The 15,158-nt window shown below is 49.4% G+C and overlaps 1 protein-coding gene across 1 annotated transcript in view; it reads right to left on the bottom strand.

Annotated features, from left to right (window-relative positions):
- EFCAB6 (EF-hand calcium binding domain 6) overlaps nucleotides 1-15,158 on the bottom strand; it is a 221,323-nt gene that overhangs the window by 189,353 nt on the left and 16,812 nt on the right. Inside the window, 1 exon segment of the mRNA XM_084955059.1 lies at nucleotides 4,544-4,610. Coding sequence (XP_084811185.1) covers nucleotides 4,544-4,610 — 67 coding nt within the window.

Genomic DNA, 15,158 nt, shown 5'->3' with positions numbered 1-15,158 from the left:
GTGACATTATTAATCACTAGATTCAGTTATGATTGATGGGCTTTTCTGCGGGGAGGAAAAAGTGCCTCAGATACAATCTGTCCCAACAGCCCTGCGATATGCTAATATTTTCTTCAGATGAAAGAGGAGATGTGTTCAAATACCTGCTATAATAGGCAATTAATACAAGTGCACCGGAGGGGAGCTGATAAAAGTGGGATTAGGAGAATGTTACGAATTAACCAAAAGCTTGTATGTTCCGGTAAATGGCCTCATTTCCAGGTTGACACAGTCTTTTTATTAGGCAAACAGACTGTGTTCCGAGGCATTCGTTTGTGCTAATGTGGTGTTATACTGTTAAGGTATGTTTACGAAGAGGGTGTGATTCTAGTGATTCTAACAACCGTTTCTTTATTCCTCAAGCAATAATTTTTTTAACTTCTTTTTTAAGAAAATTCGCCTATTTAAGAAAATGAATCTAACCAGCACTTAAGTATCGTCCTCAGGAAGATATTACAGACCAAGCAAGCAGCTTAATGGTTTACTAATCGCTTCTGAAATGACAAAGGCTGCATCTATACAACTCCAAAGCACCAGGGCAATCTCCTCAAAACCTGTGTCCCTTCAGCCGGTGTCCAGCGGACACACCAGTCACGGCTGACTGGGTAGACCAGATGTTCTGACATCCCTCGTCCAGGCTTAAAAGAGCATTTCAGGTTGGGAGCTGACGTGGTGTGAGGGCAAGCCGCCTGGGCTTTGGCCGGGTTTGTTCTTTTGCAAATGTCTTTAGCTGCATCACACATTCTTGAATTCTAGTCTTCAGTTAAAAACTATGTTTTGGCCTGTGGCAGGAGGAGACACGAAACACACACTCTGCTCCTTCATAAGTCAGAAGGGCTTCTGGCGTCTGGGCAATTCCCCGACGTGGCTAAGAGTGAGCACCCAGCCCACCTCCAGAGGCAGGACGAGATCTTTCCATTGTCAGCCTCTTCTTTCACTTCCATTTAATCCTTGTGTGGGGAGTTGAGAAAAGATAAAACAGAGTAAAAAGACCAAAACTCGGTTAACCTGGCAACACACTGAAGCTTTGCTTTAGTCCTTTGCTCCTGGCAGAGTCCTCACGTGAAGCCTCAGGCTTCGGCGCGGCCTCCGCTCCAGGTAGGGGCTGGGAGCAGGGAGCCGCAGGGCAGGTGCGGAGCAAAAGCAGCTGAGGAGCTGGGAAGACGTGTGAGAGGGCAGGACGCCAGAGACAGAAAAGGAAAGAAAACTCCCAAATATCCGTTTGCAGTAAATGCCACAGGGGCAAAATGACGTCCTGTGGTCAGGACACAACCTCTGTTCACTCGTTCGGCGATGGTGACTAAAGCAACGACTCTGTAAGGGACCGGGGCTACCTCCAGGCATAGCAAAAATTCACACTGGCGGGATGCAAAGAATCAACACCTTTCCTAAAGAGGCCCTCCTGGCCTAGCGGTTAAGAGCCAGGAGCCTGGGGCCCAGGTGCCAAGGCAGGAACTGCAGTGTCCCTGCCCACCGGCCATGCACACCTGAGTCCTGGAGAGAAGTTTCCCCCTGTTGATAAGAAACAGCCAGCTGGAAAACCACCTGACATGGCAGTGTCTGGAATGGTGGCCACTGCCCGGGACCGGGGCCACGCCCACCCCACGCGCTGCCTGCACCCAAGCAGCTCCTTTTTGTCCCAGCTACCTGGGTCTGGAGTTCTGTTCCCCCCAGGGTAGGACAACCAGACACCTCGGAGCTGGGGCCACCACCTGGTGGCGGATAGAGCTAGGACAGGCAGGGTTTCAGGAGTGCCTGCCAGGGAGAAGCGGCCTCATAGGTGGAGGAAGAGACTGATATTTATTGAGCACCAACTGTAGGCAAGGGCTTCACTTATGTTCTCAGCTTTCACCCTCGTCACCACCTGGTAGGCGCGTGTAGCCGTCTCTACTCCAAGGCCCCCCCCCCCCCCCGGGAAGCAGCGGAGGCCGGCCTTCCAGCCGGGTGCACCTGACCCCACCCTCCCTCTGCCCCCGGGAGACTAAGAGGAGGGCGAGGACCAGAGACCTCAAAGCAGTCGAGGAGACGCCCCGGAGAAGGCACAGAGGTGGAGCCAAAGGGAAGCAGAGTCACATTCGTGAGCCGGGGAGAAGCTGGGAGGTGAGGCGTGGTCGAGACTCGGCACCGGCAGAGGGGACCCTGAGCGCAGATTAAACCAGGAACCTGGGCCCGCGGAGCCTGAAGACGACCCCTGAGGACCACCTGGACTACAGAGCTCCCTCTTCCCCCAGATATGGGCCCCACGGACTCAGACCCCAGCCTCCGTCACATGAAGCCACAGAGGATCCTGAGGTAGGACCTGGGGACCTTCCAGGCCACCTGAGCCTTAACTGATGAGGAAAATGAGACTCGGGGAGCCCGAGGGTTCTACCAAACAAGGAGCCGGAGCGTGACCGTGCACACGCATTGGAGGGTCCAGGAGCACGCGAATTAGGGAGAGGCGGAGGAACCAGCCGTCAGACCGAGCTCACTGAGGGAGAAAACGATCAGACGCCACCAGCACCGGGGTTCAGTCGGTTTGGGGTGCCAACTGCTAAGGAAAGCTAGACCACACACACATTTAGCAAAGTCTGGCTCCCAAAACTCAGAGAGACATTTGCATGCATTCCTGGCTCCAGTAAGCCATGTGGACTTATATTTAAAACAAAATAATTAGCAGCTTTCATTCCCAAACTATGTAGATCACTGAGCAGTGACAGTGTCTGTCGGGAGAGAGCCGTCTTTAAAGGATTTTTCCTCCCAGTCTCCGATGTTCGCGTGTAGCCCATTTGCAGAGGTGCAGAGCTGCACCTGAGGGGTGCGTTTGGTTTGTTCTATTTGGGGGGCGCGGGGATAACGTTCACTTGCGTTCTTGCTTACACTTCAAAGGAGACTATGGCTAATAACCACAACAACCAGGCCTGGTATCACCGTGGTGCTGCAGGTCCTTTCTACTGGGTGTTTTCAAGCCCCGCAACAACACTGCAGGGTGGGTATTTCTATCCCCATAGCCAGAGGAGGAAGCCCGGTGACAAGGACTTGTCCAAGGCCACCTGGCCGGCAAACGCCAAAGCCCGTCCCATGCCACCCGCCTGCCCGGGGCCCGCGTGGAATTTGGGCCGCAGCTTGGGCTGGCCAGAATGCACGGCAGAGAAAGCGCTGGAGCGGCCCTGATGAGGTGTTCTCTCCATCACCTGCTCCTTGGCATCGACCTCACTGTCCCCGCTCTGTTCTCACCAGAACTTGCACAAAAGCTGCACTGGTTTGGCCCACGCTTAGCGGGAGGGCTTCGATGGGAAGGGGCCTGGAATGCGAAGGGGGCTGGGATACGAAGGACTGAGACGGGAGATGGCCACTGGCGGAGCGCCCGTCCAGCTGTCCTCACCGAAGCCTCCCTTTCGGTTATTTTACAAGCCGGGCCTGTGTCCCCACCTCCCCGCCAACTGTAATGGTGCATTATTGACCCGTAATAGCATTTATCTTGATAGGATAGCCATCACAACAGTTGACTTTCCCAGGAGAGTTTCATGATTCACAGTTTATGAAGAGACAAATTAAAGCTATAGACCATAAATAACAGCAATCATATTACATGTTTCTTACGGAGCGACAAATGGATCACAAGAGAAGCAGCAAACACTTACGCCAGGGCTCCTACTAATGGAAACGAGGGTGAAACTAGGTTTTGGGTGCACACGATGCTAAAAAGTTATCACACTAGGATGACTTTTTTGGTGTTAAGGGCACCAGCCAGGGAAATTGAGACACACATTTTGTGGATTTCTGGCTATTTTTGATTTTGAAATGTATGAAAATCTCAGAAGGGTTCGAAAAGAAAAAGAAATGTGTCACATTTCAAACCAACATATTGAATCAAGTAAATTAAACCGTGATTCTCAAACTGCTCGTGTAACTGACAGGCGCAAATGCATTTTAAAAAGGGGTCCGAGTCCCATCCCCGAATGCCGCCAACAGCTCCCTCCCTAGCTGTGCGCCGCGACACCCAACGGTCATCCGCCAACGGGAACGAAGGTGTAGGCTCCCTTCTAAATGCACGAAGGCACACCACGGGGCACTCTGTCCACTCTCTTGGGGTACAGCATGATGGAAGCTGGCTGGAGGGAAGGAATACTTCGATATCTATCGCTCGGAGTTTTCCCGGTGAAAACCGTGCTGCTGTCGATGTGGCCTTCACTGCTGAAAAGCAGGGGTTTTCTCTTCCTAAAGAGAATCCTGCTTCCATCATGGACAAAAAGAGCGAAGGGCAGCCCTAACTCATAAGCATCTAAAGTTAATACAAAAGCAATTACTACCCCAGGACTTCTGCCGGTGTCATTCATCCAGAGAGATGCCAACCGAGCAGGCGGAGTCGTCTGAGTACAGGCTCTCCCATGAGCGCCACTGAGTCGGGCGACTTTGACACGGGAGCGCGGCGGACAAGAGGCACCGCACTTGGCAACGGCCCCCGCTGCTAACGAGGGCTTTCGACCGCGGGCGGGGAGAAGGCGCCGAAAGATCCCGTTACCTTTTCTGCCACTTGGGCTTCGAGGTCTCTTAACGTCCGACAGTGGTTCATCGCATTCTCACCTCCCCTTCAAAATAAGAACGAAAAACTTCTGTTAAAACATTTTAACCAAACAAACGGTTCCATAAGACACACCGAGGTCAAAGTTAGAAGGATTTCTAAGTTACACATTTATTTTAGTATCTTATTTTCTTTCATTTTAAACTACATGTCTTTATTTATTTATTTGTTTGTTTTTTTATTTTTTTGTCTTTTTGCCATTTTCTTGGGCTGCTCCCACAGCATATGGAGGTTCCCAGGCTGGGGGTCGAATCAGAGCTGTAGCCACCGGCCTACACCAGAGCCACAGCAACGCGGGATCCGAGCCGCGTCTGCGACCTACACCACAGCTCACGGCAACGCCAGATCCTTAACCCACTAAGCAAGGCCAGGGATCGAACCCACAACCTCATGGTTCCTAGTTGGATTCGTTAACCACTGAGCCATGATGGGAACTCCAAACTACATGTTTTTTAAAAATTTTTTTTTATTTTTTGTCTTTTTTTTTTTTTTTTTTTTTTTTGTCTTTTTGCCATTTCTTGGGCCGATCCCGTGGCATATGGAGATTCCCAGGCTAGGGGTCGAATCGGAGCTATAGCTGCTGGCCTACGCCAGAGCCACAGCAACGAGGGATCCGAGCCGCGTCTGCAACCTACACCACAGCTCACGGCAACGCCAGATCCTTAACCCACTGAGCAAGGCCAGGGATGGAACCTGCAACCTCATGGTTCCTAGTCGGATTCATTAACCACTGCACCACGACGGGAACTCCCAAACTACATGTTTTTAAATGCAAGGTATTTCTTAGGGGCTACCCTCTGCCAAGAGCATGAACTTGGGCCAGTTCCTCAGCTGCTCCACCCCTCGGTGCCCTCATTTGTAAAATGAAATAGAACACTGACTCCTCCTAGGACGGCGTGGGAATTGAGCACTTTCGCCTTCACTGGACGGGCACTTACTGAGGCCAAGCCTCATCTTATGCCCTCATGACTGCTCCATGGGTTAGGGTGTCATCACCCCGCTTTAGAGAGGAGAACTGCGGGCCAGGGATCCAGCGTTGTCACTGTTGTGGCACGTGTCTGGTCCCTGGCCTGGGAACTTCCACAGGCTGCGGGGACACAGCCAAAAAAAAGACTTCTACGCAGCCATAAAAAGAACAAAATTGGAGTTCCCGTCGTGGCGCAGTGCTTAACGAATCCGACTAGGAACCATGAGGTTGCGGGTTCGGTCCCTGCCCTTGCTCAGTGGGTTAACGATCCGGCGTTGCCGTGAGCTGTGCTGTAGGTTGCAGACACGGCTCGGATCCTGCGTTGCTATGGCTCTGGTGTAGGCTGGTGGCCGAAGCTCCGATTCGACCCCTAGCCTGGGAACCTCCATATGCCGCGGGAGCGGCCCAAGAAATAGCAAAAAGACAAAAAAAAAAAAAGAACAAAATAATGCACCTGCAGCAACATGGATGGAACTAGAGACTCTCATATGAAGATAAGTTACTCAGAAAGAGAAAGACAAATTCCGTATGATATCACTTGTATCTGGAATCTAATATACAGCACAAGTGAACCTTTCCACACCACAGAAATAAACTTATGGACCCGGACAAGAGACTTGTTGTTGCCGAGGGGGAGGGAGTGGGATGGACTGGGAGTGTGGGGTTAGTAGAGGCAAACTACTGCATCTGGAGTGGATAAGCAATGAGACCCTGCTGTGTAGCCCAGTCACCTGTGATGGAACACGAGGGAGGATGATGTGAGAAAAAGAATGTGTGCGACTGGGTCACTTTGCTGTGCAGCAGAAATGGACGGAACATTGTGTCACCTCCAATAGAAAAAATAAAAATCTTAAAAAAAAACAAAAGAAAACACAGATGACACTGGGGGGGTCAAAGGTCACCATGTGGACCTGGAGGTGACAGGTGCAGACCCAGGCGCCTGGCCGCAGGGCCCGCACGCAACCCTCCTCAGCCGCACTTGGTTCTGACCCCTGCGGGCCCCTCCCGGCCACGCTGGAACGGACTTGGGATGGACATGCATCAGCACAATCTCTTTGGCTCCAGCTGCTTTTATTAACAATTTCTGACCCCGCATCACCAGTCTCTCTATAAGAGGATTCAGAGCCCCTCTTTGGAACAAACGGTAGGGCCGGGAGGGGCGGCGGGGGCGGGGGGGGGGGGTTGCAGAGAAGAACAGAGGCCCCATCACAGTATTTACCCAGCGCCTCCTACACCCAGGTCCGGGGTGTGGTGTCGAGCAGGACGTGTTCCCAGTCTTGAAAAAGCTTAATGTTAGTGACAGTGACAGACAGGAACCAACAATCATGCAAGTTGAAGTAATAACAAGGGCTGAGAAGGCAGTGAAGGCAGACAGGGGGAGAGACTGAGGCGGCGGAGGGGCCGACTCGTCCGGCAGGGGGACCACAGGGCATCAGAATGGAGAATAAGGGGTCAGGAGCTGCCCACTCGGAGGAAAAGCTGGCTTCGCAAAGCAAAGAAGCCCAGAGGGGCAGGAGCCTGGCGCCTCCCGGGCTGCTACTTCGGAGCCAGGGGACCGAGAGCCTGGCGCGTGGGGCCCAGGAACAGGGGGCAAGTTCAGAGAGCTCCCGGGGCTGGGGGCCGCGGAAAGGAAGCCAGCCTTCACAGGGTGGTGAGGGGAAGCCTTGGGGGCACTTTAAAGAGAAATGAACACTGTTTCACATGAGAGGAGGCAACAGGCTCCGGGGGTTGGGCGCCAGGTCCAAGTTAAAGAGGAAACCAGGAAGCAGCCTTATGAGGCTCCGTTAAGCGTGATGTGTTTAATGTTGTTTGGATTATATGTCGAATACAAAACACCACGTGCAATGTATGTTTAAGATTTGAGGAGTGAAAATTAGACAGTACCTGTGTGCCCACCACCAGCTGAAGAAATGGAGCCCAGGAGGCTGGCCCCTCCCAGGCTCAGCGCCCGCCCCCCAAAGCTGGTGAAGGCCCCCTCGGCCGCACAGCCGCTCCTCTGCCCGCTCTGGCTACAGCCCTCTTCCCTTCAGAGGGAGGTCTGCACCCCAGACTCCATCTCGGTTTCTGCTTCAGGAGAGCCCTGTCTATTGCCTGGTACTGATTTAGCGATGCTGGCTTTCTTTAGATGAGGGCTTTTTAAAGCCTTTCACGTTTAACCTTTCTACAAGCTTACGTTTAGGTTTCTCTTTGTGGATTTTACTGTTGGTTATCTTTTGTCTTTCAGGTGGAATATGTACTATAACTACTGATACATTTCGTATTGCTATTTGTTCTGCCTGGTGTGCTGCTTCTTGCCTTCTTTTGGGTGGATCCCATTTTTATCATTCCATTTTTGTGCCTCTGTAAGTTTGGGAGTTATACGCTCCATTTTTAATCTTGTAGTAATTGCTCTGGAAATTACAGCCAGCATACTTTGCCAAGTCTCAAGTTAATCAGAACTTTTATCTTCCTACTGGAGTGTAACAACTCTAGAACATTTAATTCTAGTGCCTCCTCTCAATTTATATATTACTACTGTCATGTGTACTAATTCTAACCTATTTTTAAATTCCAGAAGCCATCATTATTTCCTACAGCCATTAGCGTTTCCTGTAGTCAGATTAACCACCTATCAGCCGCCTTCCCTCGGCACCCTCAAACCTTCCACCTGGGATCATTTTCCCACCTAAAGTATATCCTTAGAATTTCTTTTACTGGGTCTGTTGGGAGCCAAGTCCATTTTTGTTTGAGAATGTCTTTATTTCGATATTTAAAATATTGGAAGGCATTTTCTTTAGACACATAATTCTAGGATGGCAGTGATTTTCTTTTTCTTTTTTTTTTTTTTTTTTGTCTTTTTAGGCCCGCTCCTGCAACAGATGGAAGTCCCCAGGCTAGGGATCGAATCCGAGCTGCCGCTGCCAGCCTACACCACAGCTCAGGGCTATACCAGATCCTTAACCCACTGAGTGAAGCCAGGGATCAAACCTGCATCCTCATGGGTACTAGTCGGGTTCATTACCAGCTGAGCCGTGACGGGAACTCCAGGGAGTTTCTTCCAACACACTGTAGTTATTCATCCACTCTCACCTGGCTTCCGCTATTTCTATTCAGAAGTCATCTTTGTGTAAATGTGGCCCTTCGGCCGCTTTTAAGTTCTCTTGGTCTTTGAGGTTCTGTCACCATCTTTTTGGTTGTTTGTTTTTGGCTTTGCAGGGCGCCACCCACGGCATACGGAGATTCCCAGGCTAGGGGTCTAATAGGAGCTATAGCTGCCGGCCTACGCCACAGCCACAGCAACGCCAGATCTGAGCCCAGATCTGAGCTGCATCTGTGACCTACACCACAGCTCACAGCAACGCAGGATCCTCAACCCGCTGAGCGAGGCCAGGGATCAAACCCACAACCTCATGGTTCCTAGTCGGATTAATTTCCACTGCGCCACAACGGGAATTCCTGTCCCCATCTGTTTTTTAAGATTTGGCTTCTTGGAGGTACCTGGTGGCTCGGTGGGTTAAGGATCCTGCATTGTCACTTGCTGAGGCTCTGGTTACAGCTGTGGCATGGGTTCAGTCCTTGGCCTGGGAACTTCCTCATGCCATAGACGCGGCCAAAAAAAAAAAAAAGATTTGGTTTCTTGAATCCGCAGGATTGTACCTTTGATCATTTCTAGAAAATCCTCAACCACTATTTCTTTGGCTATTTCCCCAGCCCATCTCTCATTACCCTCTTTACAGAGCTCCAATTAATTACATCTTCTGTGTCCCTGTTCTGGATAATGTTTTCTGACCAGTCTTCCAGGTCACTTATTTCTTTAGCTGTGCTTAATTTGTTTATTAAATTCGCTGCGTTTTAAATTGCTACTATGAAATATAACCTTTATGCAGAAAAGTACATACGGCGCATATGCACAGCTTCATCATGATGAAGGCAAACACCTGTTTCAAAATCACTCAAACCAAGGACTAAAGCCAAACACCCAGAGGCCCCATGTGCCCTTCTCCAACCGTGATGCTTCCTCTCCTCCTGGCAGCACCACCATCCTAACACTGAGAATATCACTTGCTTTTATCTTGTTATCATTTTACCACTGAGACACGTATCCCTACACAATACACTGCAGCTTTTCTGTTTTTGAACTTCACATATGAACAGAAGTTTTTGTGTGTTTCTTCCTCCTTCACTCAGTCTTGTGTCCGTGAGAGTCGTTCCGGTTGCTGACTATAGGCTCTTTGGTTTGTTGGTTGTCTCGGCTGTTTTCCATCCACTTATTCAATAAATATACAGGAAGCACCTACCATGTGCCAAACGTGGTCCCGGGGGCTTGGGACGCATCAGTAAATAAAACTGGCTAAGCTGCCTGCCCTCGGGGAGCTCACATTCTAGACTGCGAAAATCACATTTGTGTGTTAGCTTCATGAGTGTGAGCAGAGTGACCTGAAACCTTTCGGGGAGAAGCACTGCAGACATTGGGGACCACCTGTCAAAGGGCCTAAGGCGGGAGCAACAGCAAAGTCCCCGGGTTTGGGACACAGCCATCAAAGGGGAGAGTGGCAGAGTGCCTGTCACAGAGGAAGGCCAGATCCCAGGGGGCCCCGCAGACCCCCGGAGGATCACTTTCCTTCTGCCTTTGTTTGTTTGTTTCTTTGGCTGCACCTGTGGCATACAGAAGTCCCCAGCCAGGCCAGGGATGGAACCCAAGCCACCACAGTAACCTGAGCCACAGCAGAGACAACACCAGACCCTTAACCCACTGAGCCGCCAGGGAACTCCTTCCTTCTGCCTATAGCATATCTTTTAGAATTTCCTTTAGTCGAGATGTGCAGAAGATGACCCACCTCAGCCTTCGTCTGAAATATCTTTATTTCACCCTCAGTCTTTATGTTTTAAAATGTTTCTCACTGACTTATCTTTAACCTGCAGAATTCAAATAAGCTGTCCATACTGAAGTGACCTAGAGAGGCATGCAAAAATCAAGACGCTGTGCAGAGGTCTCTTTGGCTTGGATGGGTTCTTCTTCCGGAGTTCCTTTACCTGCTTGCTTCTTTGTAGCAAACCATGTGCCCCTCCAAATGCAGCTTCTCTTGGCCAAAAGCCTGCCGTCTTCCTTCTTCTCTGCCTCCCCAGGCTACCTGTCGGCTCTCCCAGCCTCCCATCGGCTCTGCTGATGCACCCTCTGCCCCTGTGGTTTGCTTTATCCACTTGGCTCTGTGGCACCTGGCCCAGCAAAGGAAGGATGCAGTGCGTGATCTTGGGCATGAATTTAGCTTCAACTGATTCTCAGCTTCTTTAATGACCCTCAGAACTCCGTGGCGACTCTTCTCGTACGATGCTCAGAAAGCTTTCAAAGCCTTCTCCCAATATCTGCGTTCATTGCTTCCTACATGGGAGGTTGTGCTCATTCCTCAGGGACGTGGCACTGTGCTGAGTGCCACATGGGTCATCAAAGCAGGGGATGCATCCAGCCCATAAACAGAAATGTCCATCAGAAGCAAATCTCGGTGTTCGCACCGAGGCGCTTTGGGATCAGTGGCGTCTCTGCGGTGCCAGCACTCAGGTTTAATTCCTGACTCGGCACAGTGGGTTAAAGGATCTGGTGTTGCCATATTCCAGGTCTTCTTTAATCTTCACGTTACTCCCAACTTAATCAAAGACCAGAGGACATTCGGCAACTTCCTCAGGTTAGATAGTTCTGGCGAGGCTGAGACGGCCAGGGCAGAACCTTTTCTGTGTTGTATTCAGTCTCTGCTGTCAATGGCATCAAGTGTTGGCTGATACCAAAGCTCTCAGATGAAGCCCAAGTCTCTCAACTGGATAAGTCAATGCAGAGGCTGCCTGTTTGCACAACTCAGTGTGAAGGAAGCGTGCGAGATCAAGGTGAAAGGTAACCCTGCCTACCACAGGCACAGGTGCGGACGTGTCCTTCTTGTCCAAATACTCCCTTTCCAGTGGATGAGCAGATTCTAGGGCAAGATTCAAGGACAGACTCCCAGGGGCCCCCCCCCGGAAAAAGCTCTCATTCAGGGTGTTCTCTGGGGGCTCAGTGGGTTAAGGATCTGGGGTTGTCACTGTAGTGGCCCAGGTCACTGCTGTGGCCCAGGTTCAATCCCCAGCCTGGGAAATTCCACATGCCACGGGCATGGCCAGAAAGAAAAACAAAAAGCTCTTCGTTCTCATTCTTACAAGTATAGTATAGAATTCTAGGATGGCAAGTACTTTAGTTCAGCACAACGAAGAGGTGTTCCCACAATGTCATATCTTTCATCATCACTGTTGAGACATCAGGGTCAGTCTAATTGTCACTCCTCTGAAGACGATTCTGTTTTTCTTGTCACTGCTTTCAGCATTTTCTTTGTGGTGTGGACGTTGCTCTGTGATGTACCCAGACAGCCATTCCTTTTTATGTATCTGGCTTGAGAGTCTTTGCCATGAGTTTTAAAAACATAGCCTCTGCCCTACTCTTTGACTTACATGTCTGGAAATGCAATGGGAAGTATGCTTACGGCTCCTCTCCCCGCCCTCCTGCCATGCTCTGTCTCTCCCTTCCTGGGCCGCTCTCTGGATAATGTCTTCAGATCTATTTTCCACTCTGCTAATGCTCCTTCCAGCTGTGTTGAATGCACTCTTTTCACCCATGCAAAGAGTTTTATTCTACAATAATGATCTCTTTCCGTACCAGAAGTTCCATTTTGTACTTCTTCAAATCTTTATTTTTCTGGCCTCTTACTTCGTATTCATGTGTTGAATCCATTCTTACATTTCTTTCTTTTTTTTTTTTTTTTTGTCTTTTTGCCATTTCTTGGGCCGCTCCCGTGGTATATGGAGGTTGCAGGCTAGGGGTCAAATCGGAGCTGTAGCTGCCAGCCTACGCCAGAGCCATAGCAACGTGGGATCCAAGCCGCGTCTGCGACCTACACCACAGCTCACAGCAATGCTAGATCATTAACCCACTGAGCAAGGGCAGGGATCGAACCCACAACCTCATGGTTCCTAGTCAGATTCGTTAACCACTGTGCCACAACGGGAACTCCTTACATTTCTTTAAAGATATTAAAACACTAGTTTTAGAGTCTGTATCTGTTAGTGCCAATCTCCCATGTATTTGAAGATGTGATTCTACTGGATATGATGTCTATTTGTTTGTAGTCCTCATTCTTTGCCTCTTTACATGTTTTCAAGGTTTTTGTGTGTGAACATTATCTGGGGACATTCTTTGAGGGCTGCGTTGTAGACGTATTCCTCTAGAGAAGGGCACACCCAGTCCAGGACCAGTTTTTGTTTGGTTGGTTGGTTGGGATTTTGTTGGTTGGTTGGTTTGTTGTCTTTTTAGGACCGTACCTGCAGCATATGGAGGTTCCCAAGCTAGGGGTCAAATCAGAGCTGTAGTGGCTGGCTTGCACCACAGCCACAGCAACATGGGATCCAAGCTGTGTCTGTAACCTGCACCACACCTCATGGCAATGCTGGATCCTTAACCCACTGAGCAAGGCCAGGGATCAAACCTGCGTCCTCAAGGATACTAGCCAGATTTGTTTCCACTGAGCCACAAGGGGAACTCCCAGGACCAGTTTTCAGTAAAATCCTAGCTTGAGACTTTTCAGGCCACACAAGTAGCATTATTTTTGGCACATATTTTCACGAAAATCAGCTTGTGATTTTAATGTTTCCCCTATTCACCCCATGCCAGTGTTGAAACAGGTAGGTTTCCTTGTGTCCTTCTGTGATGCATGTTCGTATTTCTAAATTATCCTTACAGGAGGGTAGAGGGGTCCCGCCTGTATGCGCCCTGGGCTTCTGTTAGGTTTCTCCACCTTGGGCACACCCTGTAGGCTTTGCTTCTCGTCCCCTTCACTCCACATAGCCAACAAAACTGAAACACGAATACACCAAGATTTGGCCAATACACTCAGGGCAAAATCTGGCTTTACAGAAAACTCACTTCTCCGGATTCTAATTTTTACTGTATGTTTAGCCTCTGAGAATTACTTACTTTCTCGCCTGCTCAGTCATGTATTGAAATACCTTTTATCCATCATTTTAGGTGTTTTCAGTGGGGTGTTGTTCGTGGATATAGCCTACCGCAGCACCGAACGAGACGTCTTTATCCACTCTGATGCATGGTCTCCAGCAACAAAGAGAGTTGAGCTTCATGCGTAGGTCAGAAATGTGTCAAATTTAGTTTAAACACTTAGTCTTTTATGTTTAAGGCAGTAACTTATGATACTGTTGATCTCAAATTATTAGACCGAGGTTTCACAGTTCAACAAAAAGTCTCCTGCTCTCAGTGTTTCCAACTGTTTATCTTTTCATAGCAAAGAATCTTCACATTAGGTAACTGTCCACCCAACAAACTTATCCCACAAATGGGGATGGTTTTGGGTCAAGAGCTTGGATACGCAGCCTGGAAAACAACTGCTCCTTCTCTCGAGGGAGCCTCTAAACAGCCCAGGCTACCACTTGCGCAGCATCAACCCATCAGAGCGCAGAGAAGTCCCAGGCCGTGGGGCGGATGACAGTTTGTCATCTTGTTGGAACAGCCTCACTGATTCTTTTAAAGTTGTAGTAGGAACTTCGTGACATAAAAGTTACCATCTTAACCGTTTGTAAGTAGACAGTTCAGTAGTGTTAACATATTGGCACCGTCGCGCAGCAGAGCTCAGCTCCGGGACTGCTCACCCCGCCAAACCGAAACTCCGCCCTCATTGAGGAATAACTCCGCCCCCCGCCCCTCCGCGCCCGGACCCCGGACGTCTTAAGGCATCGGCTGCATCGAGGACAGATCCAATCATGAAAGGGAGGATATCACCATTTGCCGATATTTCAGGACTAAATCTAATTTCTATAATTGTTCACACAACTCCCGAGAAAGTGAGGCTTATTCATTCAGAGGCCGATAATCTGAGTAACTACGTTTTTTTAGTGAAACAACATTTCCTAAATCATACACTGCAATCAAAGACCTTCACAGCCGATAGAGGAAAGTAAGGTTCCGACTTTAACGCTCTGGTTTTCAGATAAAGCAAATGAGCCCCATGCTCACGCTACCGCGACGAAACGCAAAGGCGACACCCCATGATCTTTGTGAACTGCCGCATTGCTAGCTACCAAAACACGATCGCTTTCCAATGAAAGACATTCGAAATGTTTAGAAACAAGCAAAATTTAAATGTGGTTCCTAATATTTTTACTTCAAAGTTAAAGTTCATTATTTCCAAATCGGAAAACATACCGCATATGAAAATACCTTAAGCTGGTTTTAATGTCCACTTTTAATACAATAATAATTCTTTTCATCTGAACTACATCCCAGATAGATGTCAGAACCTGCTGGAAATAAATCAGGGGTGGGGGGAGTTCCCTGGCTGCTCAGTGGGTGTCAAGGACGGTCCTCACTGCTGGGGCTCTGGTCTCTGCTGTGGTGCAGCTTCCAGCCCTGCCTAGGAAACTTCCACACGCCGTGAGGGTGGCCAAAAAAAAAAGTTAAAAAATAAATAAATACACTGTGACTGAGGAGTAACCCCATTAAATTCTATATGGACCAGCTCTACCAACACATCTCCCGTAAATATCTGTGGGCGTGACTACCTCTAACGACCTTGTGTCCCATCT

This window comes from Sus scrofa, chromosome 5, assembly GCF_054392235.1.
Source record: "Sus scrofa isolate SSC_HxYL_T2T_F1_AM1 chromosome 5, Sscrofa_HxYL_maternal_Yorkshire_Landrace_v2.0, whole genome shotgun sequence".
In the NCBI taxonomy this organism is placed as follows: Eukaryota; Metazoa; Chordata; class Mammalia; order Artiodactyla; family Suidae; genus Sus; species Sus scrofa.
This window is presented reverse-complemented; position numbering and strand designations above follow the sequence as displayed.